Below are 27,508 nucleotides of genomic sequence, written 5' to 3'. Positions count from 1 at the left end.
GAAAGGTAAAGAAAGCTCTATACTACAGGTTTTCATTGAAGAAGAAAAAGATCATATTTGTACCTTGGGAAATTCATGGATGCTTTTACCAGTCAGATGCCCCAGATAGATATTGTGATGGCATTTAGAAAGAGTTGGAAGTTTAGCTGGGTTGGCAGCAATTGGAAGTTTTCAGGTAAAAGTGAATGATCATACATTTGACAAAATCGTAGAGATGAAAAAGAGCACTAAGTAAATTTAATTTGATTAAGGCTGCAGAAGTACCCGCAAATGAATCCTGAAAGCTGTTTTTCCTATTTTGGTACATGAGAATTCACACAAGGAGGGATTATATCAATAAGCTTCAGTCTTAACATAGGAAGCTTTGACTCGAGGGAATCAGATGAGCAATGTTGCCTGTCTGGGACTCACATAATCAAGCAAAGGGGACACCCAGCTTCTCCAGGTTCTTTTGAGTTGCATCTTGTATTCCAATAAAACTGAGGCACACTTCATCTCGAGACGTTGTTAGGTCCACACAATTTGCCTTTGCTAACTAACAGTGGCTCTCCTGGAATTTACTGCCTTGAACCTCCTATTCTCATAAACACCGTTCATGAGTTTCCGAGCTGCATAAACAGCTTGGAGATTCAGAGTCTCTTTGGCAGTTTCCTGTTCAGAGTTCTTCGCCAACTGCCTTTTGTGCCACGGGAAATTTCCTAATCTCTCTGCATTTTTCAGGCACCAAGTGACTAGGATGAGCACTCCCCACCGCCATTTCAGCTATTGAGTTCAGAATGCCTTTGAGAAGTTGCAACCCTGATCTCTCTTCTAGCTGTTCTCACAACTGAGCATACCAGAAACACCTGCAGCTTCACTTTCTCTCGGAAATATTGTAAATTTAGGCGATTAGCATGAAGCCTTTGTTCGTCAGGCTGTGCTTTAATTATCTCTTCTCTTACAAAGATTTATCTGCCCTGTGATGATAGCTACTCATGAGGGTCTCAATGAATCATCTCCTGTGTACATTCTTTGAAACGATTGGAGAGTACCTGTGTCTTTTTTTTTTCCCCCTTAGGTATAAAATGCCCATGCTTTCCAGCAGAGATGGACAGTACATCAGCTTCAGCTGGCCTCATGATTAGCTTTTATGACCATGAAAAAACACTTCAGGAAATGCTGTTGGTGATGCATGCTGGTAGGATTCACAAGTTCAAAGCCAGCCTAGTCAACACATTCTGGGGTAGGGAAATAGCTCAGTAATACAGTGCTTGCGTATAAAGTACAAGGGTTCAGTCCTCAGCTCTGAGTGAGAAAAAAGAGCCACTCAGATAAGCAGATTGACAGAAAGCAGTGGTTTATAGTCTTTACTTACATTTCACAGTGAAACAGCCTCTTTCAAATTAATTATATAATAAACTAACTGAAGAAATAGACATTTTATGAATCATTATCAAATTAAATTAATGATAATTACACATTATTATTAATTTTTATTTGTTTCAAAATCACAGTTTATTTGGGAAGGAAGGCGGTGTAAATCTAAATTTTATTAAATGAAACAAACTTAAAGTGTCAGCCAGTGTTATAAAATGCATCTCTGAGCCATGCTGCCTGAGGGTGAACCTTGGCTTATGTATTAGCTTCATAAAACTATGCGTTAGTGTGGCATGCTTAGTTTTCTCTTCTGAAATAACAGAAATAATACAAGCCACATGGGGTTTCTTGAAGCCTTCCTAAAAATGAAGAATGCAGAATTTACACTCAAGATTGTGATTACAATGTACCTCCATGCAGCATACAGAAGTGCTGAGTTCAGAGCCCTGGGAACTGTGCTGTGCCATGTAGGACACTCTACACATCTATAAGCTTGATCCAAAGAATACAAGCAGAACTTCAGCATTATATCATGAAAAATGTCTGACAAGACTGTCAAAAGTTCTTTAAAGACAGTTGTTTTTAGTATATTATGTAAAGGTAATATAGAAATGATGGAAATACCTGATCCTTGAAATCTATCAGTATGCAGTCTAGTGAAAATAAAATTCAAAATTTGAACTGTGAGCTTCCTTCTGGTACCAAACAACCATCTTTGGTTAACCTCATTTTAAAAATCTGAACAAATATTGAAACTAAGCATATAGCTCAGGCTATTAGCTACTGGGAAATTAAATTAGTAATATCCTTATTTTATACTTTAAAATTATAGTGAATACAAGACCCAATTCGGAATGGCATTAATACTTACAAAATACTTAGGAATAAAATGAATTACTCAACAATGTAAACCACATACAACTAACAAGAGACATCAAGAGGGAAACAGATATGAGTCTTTGAGATCATAAATCTGTTCATTATCTCTGTGCTCCTCTTTACCACCCCTATTTCTGCTAACTATTGGCTCAGTTGGTTTCCCTCGAATTAAATTAGCTCACAGACATCACAGTCTACAAGGACAGCACACCCCACTTCACCTCTTGATTTCACCATAAAGGAGCAGCTCTGGAAACTTTTAATTGACTCCACCCACTCCTTAGACCTCCAGGGGCCTGTAGGCTCTTATTAAAACAACAACAACAATGATGAAAACAAACAGCCAAACCAACCAACCACCAAGGAAACAAAAAACCTCTTCTGATTTCCTATGTCCCAAGAAGGAAGAATTCCTTCTATAGATCATGCTCTATGAACTCTGGTGTTCAACCTCAGGGACTGAAACTGATGATTCATTTGAATTAATAACAGGTGATTACAAGAGGATCTCATGAACTTTTCCTCATCTGAAGTCAAGTTCTTTTCCTTGAATCATCTCATCTTAGCCTACTCTTCCTGAGAACATGCCATATCTCTCTTGCTTTATTCTTAATCGTTTTCTTAATGCCAAGAACTCTGGAAAACAAAGCTAGGCTAGCCATGCCTCTGTCTGTCTGTGAAAACATAGGTGGTTACTCTGACGACTTAGATCAACACACAGGCATATGTAAATCAGTCTGACCTAGTCAGACATGCAAAAAACATGCCAGTATTTCATTCCTTCAGGCATTAGAGTCATGGGACAGATGGTCACAAATTTTCTTGTGGAATTCCTGTTTTGTAGCCTTACCGCTCTTTATAAACTCTTGATTTTTATGCACATGGCCACCTTTCTAGCCTACCGAAGCACTGCTCAGCATGCCACACAGACTCAGATGGCACTACCTGACAGACTGGCACAGCATGAAGATGAAAGGAGGCTTGACTTCAGCACCGTGACACCCCAATTACAGCAAGAAGAAGGCAGAACTGAATTTGATATCTATAACTCCCTTGGGTTCCACTTCCCCTTTAGCCCATTTTCCAAAAAGTCATTTATTTTTAAATATATACCCAAGGCTGGGATGTTGGATCACAGAGGCTGCCTAGTGGTTTTCATCTTCTCTAGTGCTTTCCCTAAGTTGCTAGCCCAGAGAACATTACCCTCTGAGTTTAGAGACCCTTAGGATGTGAAATCTACAATTGCAAGAAAATTTCTCCTTTCTCTGAATTTCTACTGAATCTCCACCATATTCTATCTTTCCATGATGTCATTGGCTGGCATTATTGAAGGACCTGGTCACCTGAAGACCACACATAAACAAAAAATCTTCTTATCAATTTCAGCAAAAATATACCACTGTAATATGTAGCCCATATTACAGTGTGTTTTCTTATGTTGCCAATACAGATAGCAAAAGAAAGAAGTTTGGTTTTTTGTTTGTTTGTTTGTTTGTTTTTTGAGACAGGTTCTCTCTTTGTATTCCCAAAGGTACATGTATGAATACACCAGAGAGAACTTGACCCTGTAAGTATATTTAGTTGTCAATCAATAAAACATACACGATTTCATCGCAAAATGTCTGATAGTGATGAGCTATCAACACAAAAACATAAAGTTATAGACAGTGAGAGAGATGTTCAAGTGTAGAGTGAATGTCTATGAGTAAGAGAAACTGTTTTTAGACAGAACATTTAAGCAAAGAGAGATAAGGCAATTATCACGCAACATATGCTGCCAAATACCAGACTTTTTTCTATAAATGATGGAAAGTCATTAAAGGAAGTAAGAATGAGATCAGATCTGTGCAGGGAACAAAATGGCAGCAGTAAAGATTTTTTTTTTAATCCTGATACGGTAATTTAGGAGATGATATCTTCAGTAAATGCAGGGAAATAGGTTTGTGGATAGAATAATAAGACTTTTTGATGGGTTGTGCACTGGAAGACAAAAAAGGTGAGGAAAGGATGTACTCAGGTTTTGTGAGCTGGAAAATGGAACATATAAAATCAAATCACTGAAATGAAAACAAAGTAGTTTAGAAATATTTGGACAGACCAGAGTTTGGTTAAAAGCAAAGTATTTGGGATGTTCAGTGGTCCCCAATATTTTTATTCCATATAGGAACACAGGTTCTATTGGTCTTTAATGATGCAATATCCTGCTTGTTAGGTAGAGCACAGCCAAGAATAAACATAATCTGTCCAAATAATAAGAAACCAATGGTTGCTTCAAAAAGAGAGAGAGGGAAAATAAGGAATACAAAATAGTTAAGTCCTTCTCTCACTAAGTGTGTATGATACATATAATAAGAATACAAATATACTTGCTTATGTTTTTTGTCTTTGTATATGTGTATTTGAGGGAAAGAGAGAGAGAAAAAGAGAGGGGAGCAGAGAGAGATAGATAGACAGACAGACAAAGAGACAGACAAAAGATGCATACATGCCCTGATGTCCATGTATAGGTCAGAGGACATCTGAGAAGGACCTTGTGTTCACAGCGCTGTAGACTGGTCTGCTTAGCCAGTGAGATTCCAGAGCTTCTGCTCTCCCTTCCATTTCACTATATGAGATCACAGATATGTGACCCCACGGCTAGATTTTCCTGAGTTCCATATCTAGCCCAAGTCTTCATGCTTGCCTACAAACATTCACCACTGAGCTATCACTCCAGCTTCACCTTTGTCAGTACACAAAGGTGAACAATCCATTAAAATATCCATGCAGAAGTAAAACTTTCTTAAGGCCTAGAATTGTCAAGAAAGACTTGACAAATGTCAAGAAAGACTTGACTTGAGAAAATGTTGACTTTGAAAATGGAAGCATGAAAGGAAACTGTCACAGTTTTGCCTGCAGCACACCAGGGTACCCCACTACCATACAAAGCATGTACACAGAAATGAAATACAAGAAACAGTACAGGACAAACAGCAGACAGAGCTACAGCACAGATTTCATAGTTATCTTGATTTTAACTAATATAAATAATTGTTAAATACCTACAACAAAGGCAAAAATGAACAAAAAAATTAAAATGTTGAAGAGGCATTAAAAGTAATTTAATCTCTCCAGAAATCAAAGAAAGGTATGTTCTACTAAGAACATATTTTAACTTAACTTTGAAAATTGAAATTTGTTTTCTCATACCTTCACCAGTAATGGCAAAGAGGAAGAATAATGAACACTTACACATACTGTTATTTGAAGGTAATTTTAAAATACCAAATACATCTGTAAAATATTTGTGAATTTAGTTTTTGTCCTAATGATTATGAACAGGAAGATATTGTATGAAATATACCAACAGAACATTTAAAAAATGATAACACTGGATATAAGTTAGCAGTTCATGTAGAATATTTACATGAAGTGCTTTATCACGTTTTTTAAAATATATTCACCCTTAATCCTTAAGTACTTCAAGCCATAGATTGCTATTCAAGTATAAAAGTCGTCTCATAAAAATTTAATTAAGTAGAGCTATTTCTAGTAAATAATGTTGCCAAACATTTATGTTTTTATTCAGCATTCATTTTGTGCTAACTTACAAAATTTTACCACTTGCTAGCAAGACAATAAATAATGAGATAAATTTTGTCTATCCTCACTTAGCTTGTACAAGCGATAAATAATTGGAAGGGTTTGAGGCAAAGTGTTCATATGTATGTGTGTATATACATGTTAGTAGACATATATTTCTTAGCTATATGAGCTGAGATTTATAAAAACAAAAAGGTCATAGTAGCAATAAACAATATTTAAACCCAGATCTTGCTGCTTTGTAATTTCATTATCTAACAATAGTAGGCAGAGCTACTTAAACATGTTGTCAATTTAGGGCTGAAACAGGATGTATAGAAGATGAAGATAGAACATTTTATTGCCCCAGAAAGTAAGAAACTGATAAGTTAAAGGGGCGTTGGAGACAACTTGAACAATTTGAGTAACAAGATAAAAAAGTTTTAGATTATAGCTCAAAGAATGAAATAAAACCAGTGACTCTCTTCTTGTACAAATAAACGATCGAGTAAATTAATAGAGAAAAGACAAATGTCTTGTGCATGAGGATTTGAAACAATTTATATGAATATTCTTCTTTTAGAATAAGTACTGCAGCTCTTTCCTTTTGTGGCCTTGCTGGGTCACACCCACCAAAACGAAGGTCAGCCCCGTAGTGACTTCTGACCCAAGCAAGAATTGCAAGTGGCCTTTCAATGCACCATCTCACATCTGAAGAAGAATCTGCCTCTTTCCAAAGAAGTGAGACAGAAAAATGATGAAGTTCAGGTTGTCTGGGGACACAAAAAGACCTGCAGATTGGCAAAGTGGTCCAGGTGTACAGGAAGAAATATGCTATCTACATTGAGCTACTGCAGCAAGAAAAAGCTAATGGCACAAATATCCATGTGGGTATCCACTCCAGCAAGATGGTTATCACCAGGCTAGAGCTGGACAAAGACCAAAAGAAGATCCTGGGAAGGAAAGCCACGTCTTGTCAAGTAGGAAAGGAGAATGGCAAATACAAGGAAGAAACGATAGAGAAGACACAAAGGTAGAGACCTCTCATAGACAATGTTCAGGAAAGACTTTCAGTAAAAAAATAATAAAAAATAAAAAAGGACTGTGGGACTGTGTATGACTTCCTTTATTTCCTTTTTCTTTTTCATGCAGCACAGTGTTGAAAATAGGAAAGAGTAACTCCACAGCAGAGAAATCTTACAAATATCACACTAGCTGGACAAACAGGCTTTCAGCAGTTATAAATGCTGATCATTTATGCTCTGGATATGGGATGATGAAAATGATACTTTGTCTTGGTCATCTGATTTATCCTTAATTCTGTGATTATCTGCTTTTGGTCTAATCATGGGAAAACATCGCACAATTTGAAATTTAAATGTATCTACAAACAATCAGAAGTTATTCCTCAACTGACCTGGTCCTCAACAAGACAGAAAATATGACAGAATATCAAAGGCACCAGAACACCAAGAACACAGGACACAAGCAAGACAGGAGGGAAAGCACACTCACTGAAGTTTAGTGAACTGGAAATAATCCACTAATCTTGATAATACTCCAATGTGGTCTTATGGTGACAAATGTCCCCTAACAGCAACAGTAATAGGGGAATATGGATATGGAGTATATTAAAAGGACACAAATAATCACCTTGACCTCTCTGACAAGCAAAATATTCTAAAAATTATTGTTTATTTGAAACGTAATAAGCTTACCATTTAGTTTATCTCAAAGGGTGCTAACTCGTTGTTTTGTTTTCTGTAGCTCAGGCTAACTTTGAACTTGCCTTGCTGCTGAGGAGGACCGTGAAATCCTGATTCTCCTCTCTCTACTCCACAGTGTGTAAGTTTAGGTAAGTACCACCAGGCTTGACTCAAAGGAGGTTATAAGGAAACATGGCTAATGGGCATTTGGTGTCGTTTAAATGGACATCTGTAGGAGCCTGCAAGGCAAACTATTTGGTCAGCATTCATCGGCTTAGTGAGTGTTTCTGGTATCTTGAATTATCTGGGTGGCAATTACTCTTGCCCAGTTCTGTATGATTTAACATCCTGGATTAGGACTGTGTGAAGGATCACACAGATGGGAGATGTTGCCTAATGTGAAAAAGTTCAACATTTCAACTTAAAGTGCCTCTGATGTCCTTCAGGGTGGCTACGTGCTATAACATAAAAATAGGTTCAATAATATGCTTACTGATTGAATTATTTCCAATCTTTCCTATATTCACTTGACAGTAAGCTATGAACATTTGCAGTTGCTAAATTTAGTTTGGAGTTTCTTAAGCTGTGCAAAAGGAAGGTCAACTGGGGCTGGAGAGATGGCTGAGCAGTTAAGAGCTATGGTTGTCTTCTGATCTGGGTTCAATGCCCAGGATCCACATGGCAGCTCACAGCTGTCTGTAACTCCAGTTCCAGAGGATCTGACACCCTCACAGACATAGATGCAGGCAAAATGCCAATGCACATCAAATTAAAATTAACTAATTAAAATTTAAAAGAAAGGTCAACTGTGGTCATAGTCCATACGTAGAGTTTACAGTCATGGAGTTGCATTTGGATAGAAGGACTGAGCAACACGAGAAGGAACTAGCTGAAATTTTCTTCTATTCACACTGAAATGCAGAGCAAGCCTCACCTTCATACAGATCCTTGGACATAAAAATGGTGATAAACAGCAGAAGAGTAGGTTTTAACGTTATTGTTTCAATTTGCCAATATTTTATGTAGGGTATAGTGCCAGCAGCTGACCTCACAACACTGGGTCAGATGGAGAAGATTCTGTTGTTAATAAGAGTTAAGGTGACAGTGATTGATGATCACTTGCTGTGGTAGTTTATAATGCCTGAAGTATAACAAATAAAAAATGACAAATGGAGGACAAATTATGAAAGTATACATTTCTTTCAAAAAAAGAGCACTCAGTATTTTATATCAAACACTTGAAGAGTGTTTACCAAACACAACTAATGATTTAAATATTAAAAGTCGGACAGTATTATCTGTGCTTCACTTGTTGAGAATATTGATTTTATAATTCTTGGAAGAACCACAAATATAAATGTTTACATCACATTTTATTTCTGAACATAATTGAAGTAATTTTGTACTATAAATATTTATTTAAACACTTACTTTCAAAGATATTTGGGCATAATTCCCAGTTGCTAAGCTCCATGCTAAAGCCCCAGCAGAAGCCTTTTAATTATAATTGACAAGTGCTGTGCCCTCCTTCTGCTTTGCAGAAATATCAGTGCCTAATTACAGTGAGATAAGAGCAATAAAACTATTATCTTTATTTCAAAGCTTTTATCACCTACTCATTTAAAATGAAGTTTAAAAAATATTTAGACTTCAGGTTCTCATCATAGACTATAACCACATGTTCACTGTCAAGACTTGAATGCACTATTGGGAAAATATTTATTGATGAAAAGCTGCCTTAAGAACATACCGTCTAGCCATTCCTAGCAGCCACTGGCTCTCAACCTCAGCTACACACTAAAATCATCTAAGATACATAATATGTGATGACACCTAGACCCACCATAAACCATTTTGATTTAATTTATTTGCTCTATGAAGCTGTATGTGCAATAACTCCACATATACGATTTTAATTACAAACAAAACAAACACTCAGGAAGGTGCAGCAGGGGTACAACCACAAGTTTGAGGCCAGCCTGGGGTAAGTAGTGACTTTCAGGTCACCCTGTGATATAGATTGACTCTGTTTCAAAAATGTAAGACCTCGTTCCAATGAGTAATATCACAGGACACTCCAAGCAGTATTTTTCTGTGTGTCTTAATTACAGGATTCAGCTAAGATGCCAAAGTAAGTATAATGATACAACTAAAGCAAACTTGGGAGGGAATGGGAGAAGAGAGGAAAAGGAAAAATTATAATTAAAATTTTAAAACTCTTAAGATATTTCTGGTGATACAGTGTAACTCAGATTCCAGTTTAATAGATGGTGGGGGCAGTAATTAGCACAAATAATTTTTCCAAATGAATTGTAGTATGAAGTGAGTGCTAAGAGCCACTGAGTAAAGTCTGAAGACCTGAGTACCTGGACCTCAGATGTTGGCTTCTGGAAACAAGGAACACCCAGGCTCACTGTGCCTGAGAATTTACAGTATGGATGTTGATAACTCTATTCCACAGTGAAGGCTGTCTTTTCCGATGTCAGCAGGAAGGAGTGTATGGTACTCATCAAGAAAAAGCATACTTTTTTGCAGATTTGTGTTTTGGTTTCTTTAGCACCTAAGAACCTTAGAGGCAAGTAGATGACTGGTATTTACCTAGTGGGGCCTCCTTGACTGACAGCTCCTAAGGAGACGATCTATAGCTGCACGGAGGTTTCTGTTTTATAAGCAATGGATTTTAGTAGCAGCATTATCTACCTATGCAGGGGTTCTCCCCTCTAACTCAGTTTAAACTTGTTTAATTGCTTTACTAAGTAGTAGATGTCCAAATGGATTTCTCATTGAGTGTTGATTTATTCACCTTCCTTCTGTGTCTCTTGATCTCTCCCATCCCCATCCTCTATTCCTGCTGAAACCTTTATACTCTCTGCATTCCCTTCTCCACTTTCATACAATTTATGCTCTGCTAGTCTCCATTTTTTAAGGCATGCCTCATCCCAAAGATTCCTAGTTTCTTCACAAATTCCAAGTTGAACATACAAATCCTAAGATTTAAATCTACCCTTTACATTCTGGACTTGGGTCACCTCACTCAGCATATATTGTTTCTAGTACCAAACACTTCCCTGCAAATGCACTTCATAATCTTGTTTTTTTACACATGAATATAATTCCATTGTGTGTGTCTATTTTCATTGTCTATACAATAGTTGACGGACATCTACACTGATTCAATTTCCTAGCTATTGTACAGCATGTCAATGAACATGGATGAGAAAGTGGTTCTGTAGTAGACTATAGAGATTTTTGTGTCCATGTCCAGGAGTGGACATGTGTGCATGTCACAGTACGTATGTCATATGAGACAAATTTAACCAAGAAAGTGAAGCACCTTTTCACCGAAAACTAAAACTCTAAGGAAAAAAATCGAGGAAGACATTAGAAGATAGAAAAACCCTCAAGGTTCATGGATTTAAATAGTAACTACTGTGAAAATGACCATCCTATCGAAATCAATTTACACAATCAGTGTAATCCCAATCCTAATCAACACCATGTTGGTCACCACAGAAATAAAATGAAAAATTCATATGGAGGCACAAAAGACTTACGAATAGTGAGACCAATCCTTGACAAAACAATAATGCTGTAGGTATTAGCATACCAAGAGAAAGTCGTACTACAGATCCATAGTAATAAAGCCAGCACGACACTGGCGTGAAGCATGCCCGTCCATAAGAGGTATAAATAAAGCTTCAGATATAAGTCAATACAATGACATATTACAGCCATCTGAGGTTTGTTTTTTTGGAAGTTGCCAAACATATATAGTGAAGAAAGACAGCACTTTGCCAAGACGCGCGTGGTAAACTGGATGTCTAAATTCTAGACGCGCGTGGTAAACTGGATGTCTAAATTCTAGACGCGCGTGGTAAACTGGATGTCTAAATTCTAGACGCGCGTGGTAAACTGGATGTCTAAATTCTAGACGCGCGTGGTAAACTGGATGTCTAAATTCTAGACGCGCGTGGTAAACTGGATGTCTAAATTCTAGACGCGCGTGGTAAACTGGATGTCTAAATTCTAGACGCGCGTGGTAAACTGGATGTCTAAATTCTAGACGCGCGTGGTAAACTGGATGTCTAAATTCTAGATGTAAAATAATGAAACTACAGTGGACTTAGAGAAGGGCAGGGAGGAGATGACGGAGGGGGTGTGGGATTGGGAGGGAATGAGGAAGGGGCTACAGTTGGGATGCAAAATAAATAACCTGTAATTAATATAAAAATAAAAATTATAAAAAAAAAATGGAACTAGCTTCTAATTTCTCAGTTCCCTCAAAACTCAACTCCAAATCAATGAAGGACAATTATGTAAAGTCTGAAACTTTGCAACTAGAGGAAAAGGTATAGGGTACTGAACAAGACAGAGGCATATGTAAGGATACTCTAAATATGACCCTGGTCAGCCAGGAAACAAGGCCAGCTGTTCACGAATAGAATCTCATCAGACTAAAGATTTTGAACAGCAAAAAAAAAAAATGGTCAATCAAGAGATGTGCTGGCCTTGAGGGACCCAGCTCCAGGGAATTTCAGCAGAGTGGACAGCTAAAGGCTAGAAGTTCTAACCCCAGCCACTAAAGGGCTGGCTGACCTCAGAGCAAATCACTTTGTGTGGTTTCTTCCTCTGCAGAGGGCGCAGGGCAGATAACATCTGATCCCCCTCTTAGAGGCTCAGGTGGTTTCTGTTTTGCTTTTTGTGAAGGGCAATAATAAAAATGATACCAAAACCTGCTGAAAATAAATACAGGCTCCTTGCATTTCTAGCAATAACAGTGAGAATTCTCACTGGGATTGTGGCTTACTTTACCATGATAAAATCACTAGTAAAATTATAAAAAGTTTAAAATAAAAAAAAAAAGGAGAGATGTGCTGGCTAACAGAGTGACAGAATTTTTTCCAGCATTACCTCTTGCAGAGAATTTATATCTATGAAGAATAAATCTGTGCCAAGACCTTAAACAACAATATATCAAGGGAATAATTTAAAAACAGGGTGTCCTGTACAGAGAACACTCAAAATAAATACAAAACATGATATCTTTTTTTAAGTAGTCAACATCATTAAGAAATGGGAAAGTAGGCCAAGCATAGTGACTTTCACCAAGCCTTTAACTACATACAGTACTTGGGAAGCAGAGGTAGGTCGATTTCTTGGAGTTTGAGGCCAGCCAGGCCTACATGGTAACTTGCAGGACAGCCATAGCTATATAGAGAGACTGTCTCAAACTTTCCCCAATTCCCCAAAAAGAATTGGCAAGTAAATATTAAAAGTACTTTGAGAGTCTATCTCACCAAGCTCAGATGGCTACCATCAAGAAGTCAAAAGACAACAAATACTGGCTATCAAGGAAGGGGCAAAAAAGTAACCCTTACGTGGTGGAAGCATAAAATGGTGCAGTCACTGTAAAAATTGGTGTGAAGATTTCTCAAAAAGTCAGAAATAGAACTACGATGTGGAACATATTTTGTGGATAAATTTTATGACATTTTGATTTCTTGTTTCCTTGGGGTAGGCATATGGGGAACCCATAAATGATTTTATTAAAATGTCTATATGTAACATGGATAAGTAAACAGATTTTGATGAGTTAAATATGATATTTCAGTGGTCTAATTTTCCTGTATATGATATACCTTTGGTCCTATTCACTTGAATCAGATGCTGAGCAAAAAACTGACACATCTACACAAAGAAAAGTTAAAATGTCTTCAAAGTAAATCAGATTATTTAGGAATTCATTAAAAATCTCACGGTAGTCTGTGTCTTTTTATTGGAGAGTTGAATCCATTGATGTTGCTAGATAATAGTGACCAATGAATGTTAGTTCCTTTTATTGTGGAGTTGGTGGCGTTACTATGATTTATTACTTGTTTACTTTTAATTTTTGTTGTGAAAGTCATCTGTATCATATGTTTTCTTGGGTGTAGTTATTTTTGTTGGATTGGAGTTTTCCTTCTAGTATCTTCTGTAGGGCTGGGTTGCTGTGTAGATATTGTTTAAATTTAATTTTGTCATGGAATATTTTGCTTTCGCCATCTCTGTTGATTGAAAGCTTTGCTGGGTAGAATAGTCTGGGTTGGCATCTGTGGTCCCTTAAAGTCTGCATAACATCTGCCCGGGCCCTTCTGGCTTTCATAGTTTCTGTTGAGAAGTCAGGAGCTCCACAAGGAGAGCAACAGAACCAAAATATCTGGACAGAGGGGTCTTTTCTGAGACTGATACTTCAATCAAGGTCCATTCATGGAGATAACCTAGAATCCCTGCTCAGATGTAGCCCATGGCAGCTCAGTATCCAAGTGGGTTCACTAGTAAGAGGAACAGGGAATGTCTCTGACATGGACTCAGTGGCTGGCTCTTTGATCAACCCCCATCCCCTGAGGGAGGAGCAGCCTTGCCAGGCCACTGAGGAAGACAATGCAGTCAGTATTGATGAGACCTGATAAGCTAGGGTCAGATGGAAGGGGAGAAGGACCTCCCCTATCTTTGGACTTGGAAAGAGGCATGGGAGGAGATAAGGGAGGCAGAGTGGGTTGGGAGGGACTGAAGAAGGGGATACAAAGTGAATAAACTGTAATTAGTATAAAACAATACAAATTTAATTAAAAAAGAAGAATCTCATGGTAGCAAAATTATAGAGTAAGTCAGCCATCTATTGTCAGATTCCTCACACAGACCACCCTAACAAGAAATATCAGTGAGCAGGAAGTACTCTTTTAAGAATATAGACTAGACTGCCCACAAGCTCCAAAACATCCAATTCCAAGTACTCTTTACTAGGACGACTGGCAGACAACACAGATTTTAAATCTGAGAAAAGTTCAGTTTGATTGACCTTTTTTCTAAAATGGTAATTGTACTTCAGCATATGAGAATACACACTCTCCAATAAGTATACCCATGTGGGCATACAGGCTATACTGTTTATATGGGAGTCCTCTCTGACACCTCTTTCCACCTTAAAGCTCTCTCTCTCCTCTCTCTTTCTCTCTCTCTCACTCTTGCACTCTCTGTCTCTCTCATGAATTTTCAAGACAGAGTTTCTCTGTGTAGCGTTGGCTGTCCTGGTCTTGCTTTGTAGACCAAGTTGGCCTTGAACTCACAGAGATCTGTCTGCCTCTGCCTCTCCAGGTGCTGGGATTACCAGTATGAGTCACCATGCCTGGCATGACCTTAAATCTCTTATCTTCAGCATTTGTACCTCCTATGCATAAGATAGATCCATTTGCAATTCCCTGCTATCACTTAGCAGCTTTCATTATTTCTCGCCTGGGTTATTCAAGTAAACTACATGGTTTCTTCCTGTTCATTTTGATGTGTCTCCCTCCCTTGAAGTAGCTATATTGTCTTGGTGACTGGCGATTTTCTTTTGTAATTTTAATGTGGGTTTAAACTTGATAGTGTCTGTTGTATGTTTAGAATCTTTAACTGGTTTTGCACTAATCCTACATAATTAAAATGGTCATATGACCTTGCATGCCTTGGTCAAGGCCTTCTTTTAGCAATCTACTATTGGTCTCAGTAATTCACTTTATTCTGATTCTCCTGCCTTTATCTCTATTGGTCTAATTATCTATTTCCTATCCAAAGTCTTCTCATCTATTTATAATTGAGATGCATTCTATTTATTTTCTATCCATTCATTATTTTATCCATAAATACACATTTAATGGTATGCATTAGTGTAGTTACTTGTTTAATACATACTATGTTACTAAAATGTAAAATCTGTGAGGACATTTGATTTAATAATGAATGATTATCATAAACCAGGTTTTAGATTTGTACAGGGGCCAAATTCAAGCATATTGTCATGTCAAAGAATTTGAATTTATCCTCTGGAGCTGTGAAGAACCACTGGAAACTTGGAATTAAGATGAAAATATAGTCCAGTTTTAGTTTAGCATGGTGTTCATAATTTTTCCATGACATACAGACAAAATAAGTTAGACCATAGGAAAAAAATGACTAAATAAACCTTACTAATATGATTCAGAATGGAATATCAAAAATATCAAAAATGGAATATCTGGCTAAATTAAGCCAGAGAAACATCATATCAGGAAGCACAATTAATAAATTTGAATAAGGTGTCAATCAATGACTATGTTCCTAGGGCCCTGACTAAACTGCAAAGATTAATATATCCTGTTTCCTGTAGATCAATGCCTGAGCAAGGACAAGAGGGAAGAGACTTGAACAGAAGAGCAGTCCAGTGTGGCACACATACCATAAAGGCTTCAGCTGACTACACAGGGGACTCCAGAGCTTGAATACCCACTTGCTTTAAATCCCTGGTTGGGGCTGTCAGGCTGGCCCTTTACATTCCCTGATTGAGTCATCACTAGATATGAGCTTCCTGCATAAAAAAGAATGACTTGGGTGTACATTTGTCCTTAGGCAGCATCTGAAGGAGTCTGACCACTTAGAATGTCTTGTTACAACCCTCTTAGCCACTAGAAGGAACATTTGGGTATAATATCACAGAATCACCCGTAAATTCCCACTCACTCAAGAGCTGAGAAGAAAAAGATAATAAAAAGGAATGAGAGTTATGAGAAAGAGGGCAGGCTAGACATAAAAAATTCAGAAGTTACACCCCATCTGAAAATAGCAGACACCCTGGACACACATGATATTCCCGAGAAAGAGTATATGATTGACAGGTGTATTAAGGTATATATGAAGCTCTGAAAGAAAACAGATTAACTACACCTCTCAAATGAAGAAGCAAAGAATGAGAAAAGGTTAAAGAGGTAGCAAGCCTGATAACATAAGAAGAGCAAATAAAGTGAATCCTAATAGCAAACATTTTTGTGAGTTTATTAGAGGCCAGATACTTTGCACACATTATGTAATCTTCAAAGAAGCCCCATGAAGTCAGCCACATTGTCATTATGTTTTCTCCTAGAACTAGAAATGTCTATTTGAAGAGATTCAAAAGTCCACTCAAGATGGATAGCCAAAATATCAAAAGACTGAATTTCTTCCTCAAACATTTATTCTTTACTCTTTCATAAACAGATGTTGATTGATAATCATCTTTACAGAAAGACCCAGAAAGCAAACTTAGGGAAGGATTCATTAGTGATAGTAGATAGGATGTCTGGATTGTCTGTCACATTTACTGTATCCTGGAGCATCAGTGATGTTAGGTAGAAGACAAAAGTGCAAGTGAAACAAAATATGTATATTCATATACGACAAGAAATGTAGGTTCAGAATTTAGAGATCATTGATACAGATACAGACACAGACAAAAACAAAGATATATTAAAGAAAGCTAAGAGACTTGGGTTGACAATGTTCTCCACAGAATCATAGACTAACAAAATCCCCAGTATCATGCTGGAGAAACTTCCTTTTACATGGTCTCAAAGGAGTCCAAGTGACTCCCATTACAACATAGAATATTGAATATTTATAGAATATTATAGAATATTTATCCCATGGTTGCCTCTCAGAGGTTGAAGGGAAACTCCTATTGCTGAAGACACTGCACATTTAGAACCCAGAAATTGGGTGATTCAAGCTGGATCTTCTCTGAAAACCTCCTTCCTTTGATTTAGCTTCCATGGTACAAGAAAATACTATGCAGCCTGCCAAAGGAAAGAAACAATGGCCCTCCTCACTCAGCTACATCTATGGACCACAACAATGACAAGTGTGACATGATACCCAAAAACGTACATAAGTGACACTTACATATTAATGATAACTGGTAGCGATCTTATGGACTACTCTCCTCAGTAGGAGGGAAATCATGACTGCTGTTAAAATCATATCCTACTTCTGGGGACTAATGAGGTCATGGAACAGTAAAGAATCTACTACCACCATTTTGCTAGACCGTCATAATTCTGAACTAAATTCTAAATCCTATTTTTACAACCACAGATGAATATAGTTACCATCCCTCATCAAAGAAACTTTTTGTTATAGCAAATGGAGACACAACTGGCCATGGTGAGTAGGCCAACAGATCATGAGAAGCCCAGCCCCAGTGGACATATCCATCACTGCTCCTGAATCTCTAACTCAGAGACCCTCACGGAAGAGGAGGCAGAAAGATTTTGAGAGCCAGAATACCAGGAATTATGCTGTGAAACAGTCCCTTCTGGAAATGGGTGCATAAACAAGATTGCAACAATGGCAATCTCAGTAGACATCTTAACGTGGAAGGGGGTGATGGACTTCAAGGGTTCCCACTTGTAGAAAAGGAATTACTAGAAAGTGATGATTGTTGAAAGAGGAAGAATTAGTCTCACATAGAGATGAGTCCCTTTATTAGTCAGGCCTGAAACAATATAGATAAAAAGAACAAAAAGGAGTCAGCATGATAATTTGCATACTTGTGAATTCATATAAGTGTGTGTCTGTGTGTGTGTGTGTGTGTGTGTAATAATCATAATCAAAGAAAAAGAAACTATCAATGTAATAGTGTTGGGAGACATGGGCAGAGTTGGAGGGAAGAAAGAAAATGGGGAGAATTCTGTGTTAAAACTATATTTTTTTTCAGAAGAAAAAAATAGGTGGAAGATCTTTGTATATGGCTATTTTCTAAAGGACAATTCAAAGAACAAAAAAAGGTTCAGGTGCAAAGAGAAAAAGGAGGACTGGAAAGGTCCCCAAAGCAGGTTGCAGGTGATGAGGGTCTCAGCAATATTGAGGGAAAAGCAATGTTTTCTCCTCAGCACAAAGAATTGAAGGCAGTGTGAGAATTAGGTGTGACTTTTAAGCACGAAAGCCAAAGGCTCTTCAACTATTTATGATTCTGAGATTAGTCTTATATGCAGCACACAGCACTGTGTTCTAAGTCAACACACTCTCACTTGGGTTTACTTCTAAGAGGAGCCAAACGGTCTCACTGAGGGGGAAACCAAACAGCTGGAAAAGAACAGCAGTCTGGAAATTTCCACAACAAAGTGAAGTTAGGGCTGACATTGGGTTGGAATGAGGAAAAGCACGGGGAACAAGGAAGAAGAGTGGAAGGTTGCAAAATCAGAGCTCTGTTTCCCAATCCTGGCAGGGTGGGAAAGGCTGAACTTCAGAACTCAGAACAAAGGGTCCTAAAGCCCTTCCTTCTGTCTGCTGACAGGAAGATGTCAACTACTCAGATCATCTGTTTCCTCAGTGAGTCACACGCTGAAGACAGGGAGTTCCTGGAGCATCCATCCTAAGAACACGTAGACTCCAGAAGTCTGCGAGTGCTGGCTTGTCCATTAATTCTTTGCTCTGTATCTCACCAGAATAGAAGATCATCTGCACACTGTGATATCTTCCAAGGAAAGACTGAATGACTTGTTTACATTTGATTAAATTGATTCCCTTGAGATATACTAAAGAGTTAAAAAGGTCCATGCTCCCTACTGAGAGTCTCAGGGAAAGCACATTCCAGAATGCAGAAGTTATACACAATGTTCAAAGGAAGCCCAGTTGAATTTTGCTTCAAAACAATTTGAGACAAATAGGGAAAAGGTAGTGCCAAATGTCAGATTCATATGAAAGTATTCGACAAATGCTTCTCCCTATTCTGCTCTTGTAGCAGACTAAATATAGGGAGGAAATGCAAGGATTGAGTTCAAAGCTTTCCTCTGAGCAGATATCACCCCTGAACACTGTAGAACTCATCTTCTTCATCTAGTAAAAGATGTAGCTTTTAAACTGCAAAGATACCTTCTTGCTATGAAGAGATGTGCATGAGAATTTTGAGTGATATTGCAGCTCAAATGGCAACTTTATATTTTTCAAAAAACTGGAATGTCAACTTTCAGCTTCCAAAATGAATTTCAAGCTGTCATTGAAGAACTACCTAATGACAGTTTGTGTACCCCTGTCTTTCAGCAGGGGAAGAGGTGCCATAAAGCAGCTAGTAGGATAATTGCTAATATATTCAAACAATTACAAGTAATAATCTTCTTGTTCCCTCCTTTCAGGATCAGAAGAGTAATTGTGAAATTTCAATCCCTTGCTAAGGATTCTTCCTAAATCTAAGTATTCCTAGTCTTATTAGATGTCCTGATGTCATATAGGTAAACATTTCTCTCTAGTCATAAATAATAGTGAATCCAGAGTTGATGAACAACCTTTGGAAAAGAGACTTCGCACAAGAAGAAACTGGTAGCCAAAGCCCAGAACGGTTTTTGTTTTATCTCAGAAAAACTGCCAGAGTTTTGGCATCTTCAAATTCTGACTTAACCACATATACTTTCATATCAGAATGCTTTTTAGATGAATGTTTTCATCTCTGTAATTAGCAATGCACAATGGATGTTTTGGTACTTAATTACAACATCTCTAAAACAGCATCTCTAAAGTTGAAGGCAGTATTTCTTGACACACCTCTGCCTACATTCTTATTGGCTGGGACAGAATTATATATGCTTAGTGAATAAACCAAACAGAAATGAAGGTGTGTGCGGGAACAGCACACATGAATTTACAACAGGTACTTCAAGTTAGGCCAAGTCCAGCCGCTGCTGCTGATTCGTACTAATCATGGGAAACAGGAGTGGAGAAGACCAGGCACTCCTCTAGCCTGGAAGAGTTTCCCATTCTGCATCTTGAGCATCTTCCAGCCTTCCAGGCTGGACTAGTCTGCAAAGAAAACACAATGGCTTTTTATCCTCTTCAGATTGCTGGACTGGTTCTTGGGTTCTTTGGTTTGCTTGGGACGGTTGGCACAACACTTCTGCCTCAATGGAGAGTATCGGCGTTCATCGGCAGCAACATTATCATCTTTGAGAGGATCTGGGAAGGGCTTTGGATGAACTGCATCCAGCAAGCCATGGTCACGCTGCAGTGCAAATTCTACAACTCCATACTGGCTCTCCCACCAGTCCTGGAAGCCGCGCGCGCGCTCATGTGTGTGGCTGGAGCTCTTTCCTTGATTGCTCTCATTACCGGCATCTGTGGCATGAAACAGATTCAGTGCACCAGCTCCAGTGAGAGGGTCAAAGCTTACTTGCTGGGAACCTCAGGAGTACTCTTCCTTCTGACCGGTATCTTCGTTCTGATTCCAGTGTCCTGGACTGCCAATATCATCATCAGGGATTTCTACGACCCAACCGTCCATGCTGGGCAGAAGCGAGAGCTTGGAGGAGCTCTTTTCCTTGGCTGGGCGACCGCTGCTGTCCTCTTCATTGGAGGAGGGCTGCTCTGTGGTTACTGCTGCTGCAACAGAAAGAAACAGTGGCACAGATACCCAGCTTCCACATGCCGTGTGCCACAAAAAGATAACCAAAGGGGGGTGACAGTGCCTCGCAAAACTTCCACCAGCTATGTCTAAGGCTCGCTTCCAACGTCAGCCCGTGGCTTATGCTCATGTGTTTTAGAAAGTCGTCCCAGAAACTGTGAGTACATCAGGCAGGAGAACTTCATAGCAAATTTAAATTGAGAAAACAGTTTTGATTTCTTTTTAACCCTCAGGTAGGAATATAAATGACTTATTTGGACATTGTGATTCCCTATGTATTATCTGTGCTCACTCTTGTTGAACTCAGTATTTATTCCCACTTAAATAGTAAAATATCAAGTATATTCTCAGTTATGGACATGAGGTAATGCTCTTCTCATTTTTGCTTGTCATATATTCTAATAAGAAAGTAAAATTTCAAATGATAATCCCTATCAATAAAGCATACACATATTTTTAAAGGTAACGTGTTATTTTTCACTCCATTTTTTATTACATACACAGTAAATGCTAAGTGATAATTGTAGAAAAGTAGTCCTGAAAAACTTATAGATTAAATAATTTTGGTTGAACTCTTCAAAGGATGTAAATGACTAATAATAATTAATTTTTTTCTGGGAAACATGAAAAATTCAACATTCTTAAGGATAAAGGGGTTCTGGTTTTTCTATGTAAAATGATTTTCAAAGTCTCCAATTTATGTATGTTAATTTTTCTTGGACCCAGCCATTCAAAGAAAATAATTTATAAATTAAAATAATGCACTCTCAAGGTTTATGATTTGTACATTCAAACAAACAGAATTGTTCATCTGGATTAGGCAAAGAGATAAATGAAGACAATTAAAATTCTTGTTGAAGGGATCCACAGGCTGAAGCACTGAAGGAATGGCTCCAGTTCCTGGTCCTGTTTAATCAGTGTACAGGTCTAAACATGCAAAGAGAAATAAAGAGCTAAGGTAGTTATTCAGATAATTAGTTGAGCTAAAATAGTTCCTACTTTTTATATTCTCTAATAGACAAGCAGTAATGTTGATGCATTTTGCTTTGCTTGAAACATATTTTCTCAGTTCTTGCATACCATGTGTTCTTAAAAATGGTATTGGGCACGAGAGAAGGATATGGATATAAACTGTTAGTAAGGAAATCTTCTCTTGTAGGTAGCTTCTAATAGCTTTGCTATGCTAGTGTTTACACATTCAATATTAATCCTTAAGCAATATATTTATTTAAAATAAAATAATTAATATTCCATATGTAACTTCATAAAAGTTTTAATTTGTTCACCAAATGATTTTTATTCATGTTATCATAATATAATAAGCTAATAAAATAGCTATGTATTCCAATGATGTTGATTTATTTAGTTACAAGATTAGATGGAGAATGCATATCTATCCTTAAGAGTTAACCTATTAACTGGAACATTAATTTAGCAATAACCCAAAGCTAGGTCCTGTATGAAACTCTTCCTCTATTCTACAAATGAACCAAATCTTCAATAATTCAAGCCTTTTACAAAAACAAAATTACATTTGAAACATTAGGAATGCTAAAGTTGACATGGAACATAACTGCAAATATTTTCAAATAAAAGCAATAAAAAAATTAAAAAGTCATGTCAGCGAGGTTTTCTGACTATGTTCTTTTACCTGTAAAAACCTAATATTGTTGTTCTGAGAAGGAGCCATTTATCTTACGCAGTTGAGGAGGTAAGCCATCAAGAGAATGAAGACATGTGCTTAAAGGTTGTCAGGTAGTCATTTGTCTTACCTTTTGATTCACCTAGAAATAATTAGCTTTACAAGAATGGGCCCTTAATCCTAAATGAAGTATATCTTTCTTCTGGCCAGTGAATCAGAGAGTAAAAGGTTTCATTCTGGGTGGAGTCATGAGATAGTGTTAGATACTGAATATTCTGCAAAACTCATTAACAGATTCGTTGCCTGCCTTTCCATTAATTAAGGCATACTTTTGAAATGTTAATTTTTTATCTTACAGTGGGCTGAGATATTTTCTCTAATACAACAAAACACACTTACAAATTTTCAGTTAACTTCAAGACACATGATATATGCAAATTACTTATCACAAACCCAGCTTATACAAAAAAAACATATCTCCATTTTCTAAGATTTGACTGAAATTCAACTTTGTGGCATTCAACTTTGTATTATCAAGTTCATGAAACCAATGCAGAATTTATAACATTTCTAATATGCAAATATGATTACTAGGTCTAGACAAAATAAATATCTGAGGATGCATAAACAATGTATAGACTTACAATAGTTGCAGTTTTAACCAGTATGGGTCCATTCCTCCTCTAGAACAGAGATAAAACAAAAGAATTCACAAATTATAAAAGTGATTGTTATTCTTCAGTCTGAGTGTGTGCATTCTGAGGCAGCTGTGAGTAAAGTGCAGCTTGGATCAGTGAAGCTATTTTTCCTCAAATTTACGATTATGGAGTGATTTTATAAAAAATTAAAGCAGAAGAGCAGAATTAAGAGACACTAAGTATCATTGTCTCTAGAGCACTTAGGTGCAGGGCTCTCTCTCTCTTTCTCTCTCTCTCTCTAATATATATATATATATATATCCCAATACTTGAAGTCAGGACTTAGGAAAACGATGAACTCTCAAGCTGATTCAAAAACCCAAGGACATATAGAGCTATGTCCCTGATTTACATGACAGGGAGCATGGCTGTGTTTTAACAATCCATGTAGGATATAGGGAAATAAAGAGGTAAGAAACATTAGCGTGATTTGTTTAATTTGACAGGTAGAAAATCTTTCCTAGATTGCCAGAACTAGACCACCACGCGAGTGAAGAATATCACCCCCTTAACACACACACACACACACACACACACACAGGCATGCATGCACACATGCACTCACGCACGCACAGGCACACATGCCTGCAAGTGTGACAGTCTTTTCTGATGCTGAGGCTGAGTCAGTAGTAGCACACAGTCATTTGTCCTCAGAGCAGTCCTTTGTATCCTTGTCTTTCTGCCAAGATCAGTCCCTTCACCTTTGCCCCATGGAGTTCAACTGTCATCCTTGGTTGAGGGACATCACCTACAACAAATTACAAAGCATGGAGGGGTTGGAGAATAGAAACCATGGGGGGGATGATATAACTACATTAACATTTGTAAAAATAAGAATTGTTTTAAAGATATAAATATTAAAACTATCTAAATGCCGGCTCTTTTCTGTATCATCTTTAATTGGTTACTTTTCTAAATAATGCCAGATATAAAAACTGTTGCTTAAAGAAAAAAAGGAAAAATGGCCTGACTTTCTCAATGCCCAAACAAAGTGATAGAAAACAACAGCATCGAAATATCTAACAAACTATCCTTGAGCTGTTTTTGTGTTGGCCATCTACTGGTGGTCACATATACCCTTCGGAAAAAAACTGAGTGTTTTGTTTGTTTGTTTGTTTACTTTGCAAATTGTTAGTTGGGATAGCTTTTGGTTAAGGATGAGAGGTCACGTTTACTTAACCCTCTTAGCACCAGGGCTCTGTCTGACTCAAATTTGTTCATGCCATATGTATGCTGGCTCTGTCTCTATGATTTCATGTGTTTGTCAGTCCTGTTGTGTCTGGAAGACACTCTTTTCTTGGTGTGACCCATCCCTTCTGGTTCTTACAATCTTTTGAGCTCTTCCTCTGCATAGCTTCCTGAGCCCTGGGGGAAGGGATCTGATGGAGATATCTCATTTAGGACTGAGTGTTTTAAAGTTCGTCATTCTCAGAACATTGTCCATTTGTGGGTTTCTGTATTAGTTCCCATTTCAACATAGAAAGTTTCTCTGATAATGGCTGAGTGGAGCAACGGTCTGTGAGAATACTGAGAAGAGCAGAATGTTGTTAGGACTTATTTTATTGATGTTCCTTTAGCAGAACAACAGTATTTGGTTTTCCCACCAGTCCATGGCCTGTCTAGTCCCAGGTTCCTGTCTGCTGGAGCAGTGTCCAGCATGGTTCCATCTTGTGTAGAGGGCCTTAAATTCATTAAGATAGTTGTTGGTCACCCCTACAATGTTTGTGCTGCTACTGCAGCAGCACATCATGCAGGCAGATCACCATTGTAGATTTCAAGGCTTGTGGCTAGGTTCCTGTTTACCTCGCTCATCTGGTAGCAGGCAGAATACCATAAACTTTTCTGGTACCAGGGACACCAGACAATATGAGTAAAGAATCTAGTCTGGTGCCAGCTGGAACCACTTTTCCATGTGGGTTTTGAGTCTGCAATCAAATACCTGCCACACCCCAAACCCAGAGAACTGAAAGAAATTGTCATTAAATAACTTACTTTAACAAAGCACAACTCTTTAAAAGAGTTATATGTGTATGCCAAAACACCTGGCACTTGGGAGCTGGCAACAATTTACAGAGATAATGAATATTTCATGAATTAATGAAGAAAAATTTAATCAGCATATAATAAGATATGGCACCTAGGGGAAATCAGAGCCCTTAGTAGTCTTGCACTTTTAATGTTGTTTTAAAAGAGGATTTCCAAGAAATTATTTATTTAATGGGTAGATATTATTCACTAAGGAACAATTCAAGACAAATAACATGCAAAAAACAGACTTTAAAATGGAGCAAAGCTGTGGTCTCAACTGAGATTGTGACTTAGACAAGCCCTGAAGTTTCTAGCAAAAATGATGACTTAAATAAGTACTTCAAAGATTAAAAAGTAGATCAGGCTGCAACAATTATCACTGATATTTTTTATATGATAAAGGTGTGTTTGACATTTTCAGATTCATCTGACCTTTTGACATAGTAACATCATATGCTTGAGAATTGTACAGTCAAGTCACAAAAATCAATTTTGTAATGTTTTAAGTTAAGATTGCAATTTTGTGTTTGGAGCCGATGCATCCTGGGGTACATGCTGACTATGAGTGCAGACTCTACACACCTGATAGAGCAAAGAATTCTCTCATTGAGGATTAATTGTCAACACCCACCATGAATAACAAAGTTAACTCTGGGAATATGTGGCAGAAATGTGTCAACTAGATTAGAAGAAGCAATCATATATCCAAGGAAAGATCAAAGCATAGGTTAGATTGGATAGCAGGGCATCATTGTGATGCCCTGGTTCTCTGTGTGAACCATATACTTACTGTTCACATATACTTACTGTGAACACAGAGAACCAGGGAAGGAAGATTTATTTTTGTTCAGTGTTTCAGAGGATTTTCAGTCCATCCTGGTAGGAAAGGAGTGATGATAAGGGGACATGTGAAAATCTTTCCACATCACAGCAGATCAAGGCACAGAGAACAAGGGAAGAATCACAGGTCCAAGCTCTAACTGTAGGATAGGTCCCTAGAGATCTGCTTTCACCAGCTCTTTCCCACCACCTTAAGGTTCTACAGCATCCTGAAATTGTATCATTAGCCAGTGGAAACATGACCTTGGGAGCCTCCACAAACTATAAAGAGTAAAGAAGGAAGTAGGGCAGGGGAAAAGAGGCCATAAGAGATGAGAAGGGACAGAAAACAAAAGGGAATGCCCAGTTTCATCTTGAAGAGAAACACTAGGAGCGCTGACATTTACATGGTGATGGATGTTCTCAGAGGTATTGAGAACCCCAGGGCCATTTTAAATATCCCTCTTCTCCTGTCTTCCCACCCAGGACTGCCAACTTGATGAAACTCTCCGACTTCTGTCTCAAGAGTGTCTCTGGACACATCCTCTTCGGTCAAGATCCCTGACTCATGCCATACTGCATTCCTGCAGTGATTCTGAGACCTAACCTGCCTAAGAAAAACTTGCCCTTCAACTATTTCCTCACACTCTCTGGTATCTATTACTATTCCTGGCCCAAAATCCACATTAGAAACTCTGCCTTACCTCCTTCTACCTTTGATTTTCCATCACATTGCATTTTGTGCCCTTGCAATGGCTTTCATCCTCATTATCCCTAAAATATCTAATTCATTAAGATCCTCAATGCTTGTCAATAATCTCATTTTAAGTTACATCTTTCACAATTTAATTCCTTTTTTAAATTATTATTGACACTTGTCTATACACTTTGGAAAAGCACACTGCTTTGCTTTCTGTTCACATATACTTACTTATTGAAAGCACACTTTGTCCCATGATTTCACCTGCCAGCACAGGCCAAAAGTCTTGGTAGACCAAACACTGGCCTAGGAGGTTAGAGTTCATTGTGTGCTTCCTCCAGCCAAACTGAGGTTCAATCTTCTTTTTGTTGGAACAGTGACATACATACACATATAATGTCTGTATGAACTATATCTAAATTGAACTATATTTAAAGTAAACTTTACATATGGAAAAAAATTGGCAGAATATTTATTCTATTGTGTAATTGACAGTTACAGAAAGAAATCAATACTGAAGGAGATTATTTCACCTTTCTAAGGACACACTGTGAGGACATTGTTCCTCCACTGTCTCAGAAACATGTATAGCTCCCTTCCTCTCCCAATAAGGAGGATGATAATAATAATAATAATAATAATAATCACTCCCTCTGCTTGTAGGTCCACTGTGAGGATAAAGTGAGGCAGTGACTGTGAAAGCATTTTAATCACAACACAGTATGTCAATGTAATGTATAATTACTGTTATTATCTCCAAGCAGTGTAAGCCTTAAGCTCTTTATATGTCTCTTTCTTTCTCCATCCATAAAGCATTTCACTTGAATGTCCTGTTGGACACAATATTCATTATGTTTTTCACGATTTCTGTTTCAACAATTTTACCTTTAAGAGTCACAAATTTACTTAGTTTTTAAAGAT

General features: G+C 37.7%; 1 protein-coding gene, 1 long non-coding RNA gene and 1 pseudogene across 2 annotated transcripts; all 3 read left to right on the top strand.

The window, feature by feature from the left end:
- Positions 1–1,082: 1,082 nt before the first annotated feature.
- On the top strand, positions 1,083–26,957 carry LOC132648599 (uncharacterized). Its single transcript, XR_009587031.1, has 3 exons — positions 1,083–1,177; positions 7,564–7,651; positions 26,374–26,957. It is a non-coding gene; the product is annotated as an uncharacterized LOC132648599 (long non-coding RNA).
- LOC110540444 (large ribosomal subunit protein uL24-like) lies at positions 1,695–6,833 on the top strand (annotated as a pseudogene).
- On the top strand, positions 18,476–21,162 carry Cldn17 (claudin 17). The gene has a single exon (XM_021629413.2). It carries the CDS (start codon positions 20,119–20,121, stop codon positions 20,791–20,793), a length of 675 nt encoding a protein of 224 aa, XP_021485088.2. The 5' UTR covers positions 18,476–20,118; the 3' UTR covers positions 20,794–21,162.
- Positions 26,958–27,508: the final 551 nt, after the last annotated feature.

Source organism: Meriones unguiculatus, chromosome 17 (genome assembly GCF_030254825.1).
Source record: "Meriones unguiculatus strain TT.TT164.6M chromosome 17, Bangor_MerUng_6.1, whole genome shotgun sequence".
In the NCBI taxonomy this organism is placed as follows: Eukaryota; Metazoa; Chordata; class Mammalia; order Rodentia; family Muridae; genus Meriones; species Meriones unguiculatus.
Note: the sequence above shows the minus strand (reverse complement) of the source record. Positions and strands in the feature narration are given on the sequence as shown.

Excerpts from the sequence above, each read along its gene's own strand:
- Cldn17 (XM_021629413.2), top strand. The coding sequence starts at position 20,119 with ATGGCTTTTTATCCTCTTCAGATTGCTGGACTGGTTCTTGGGTTCTTT.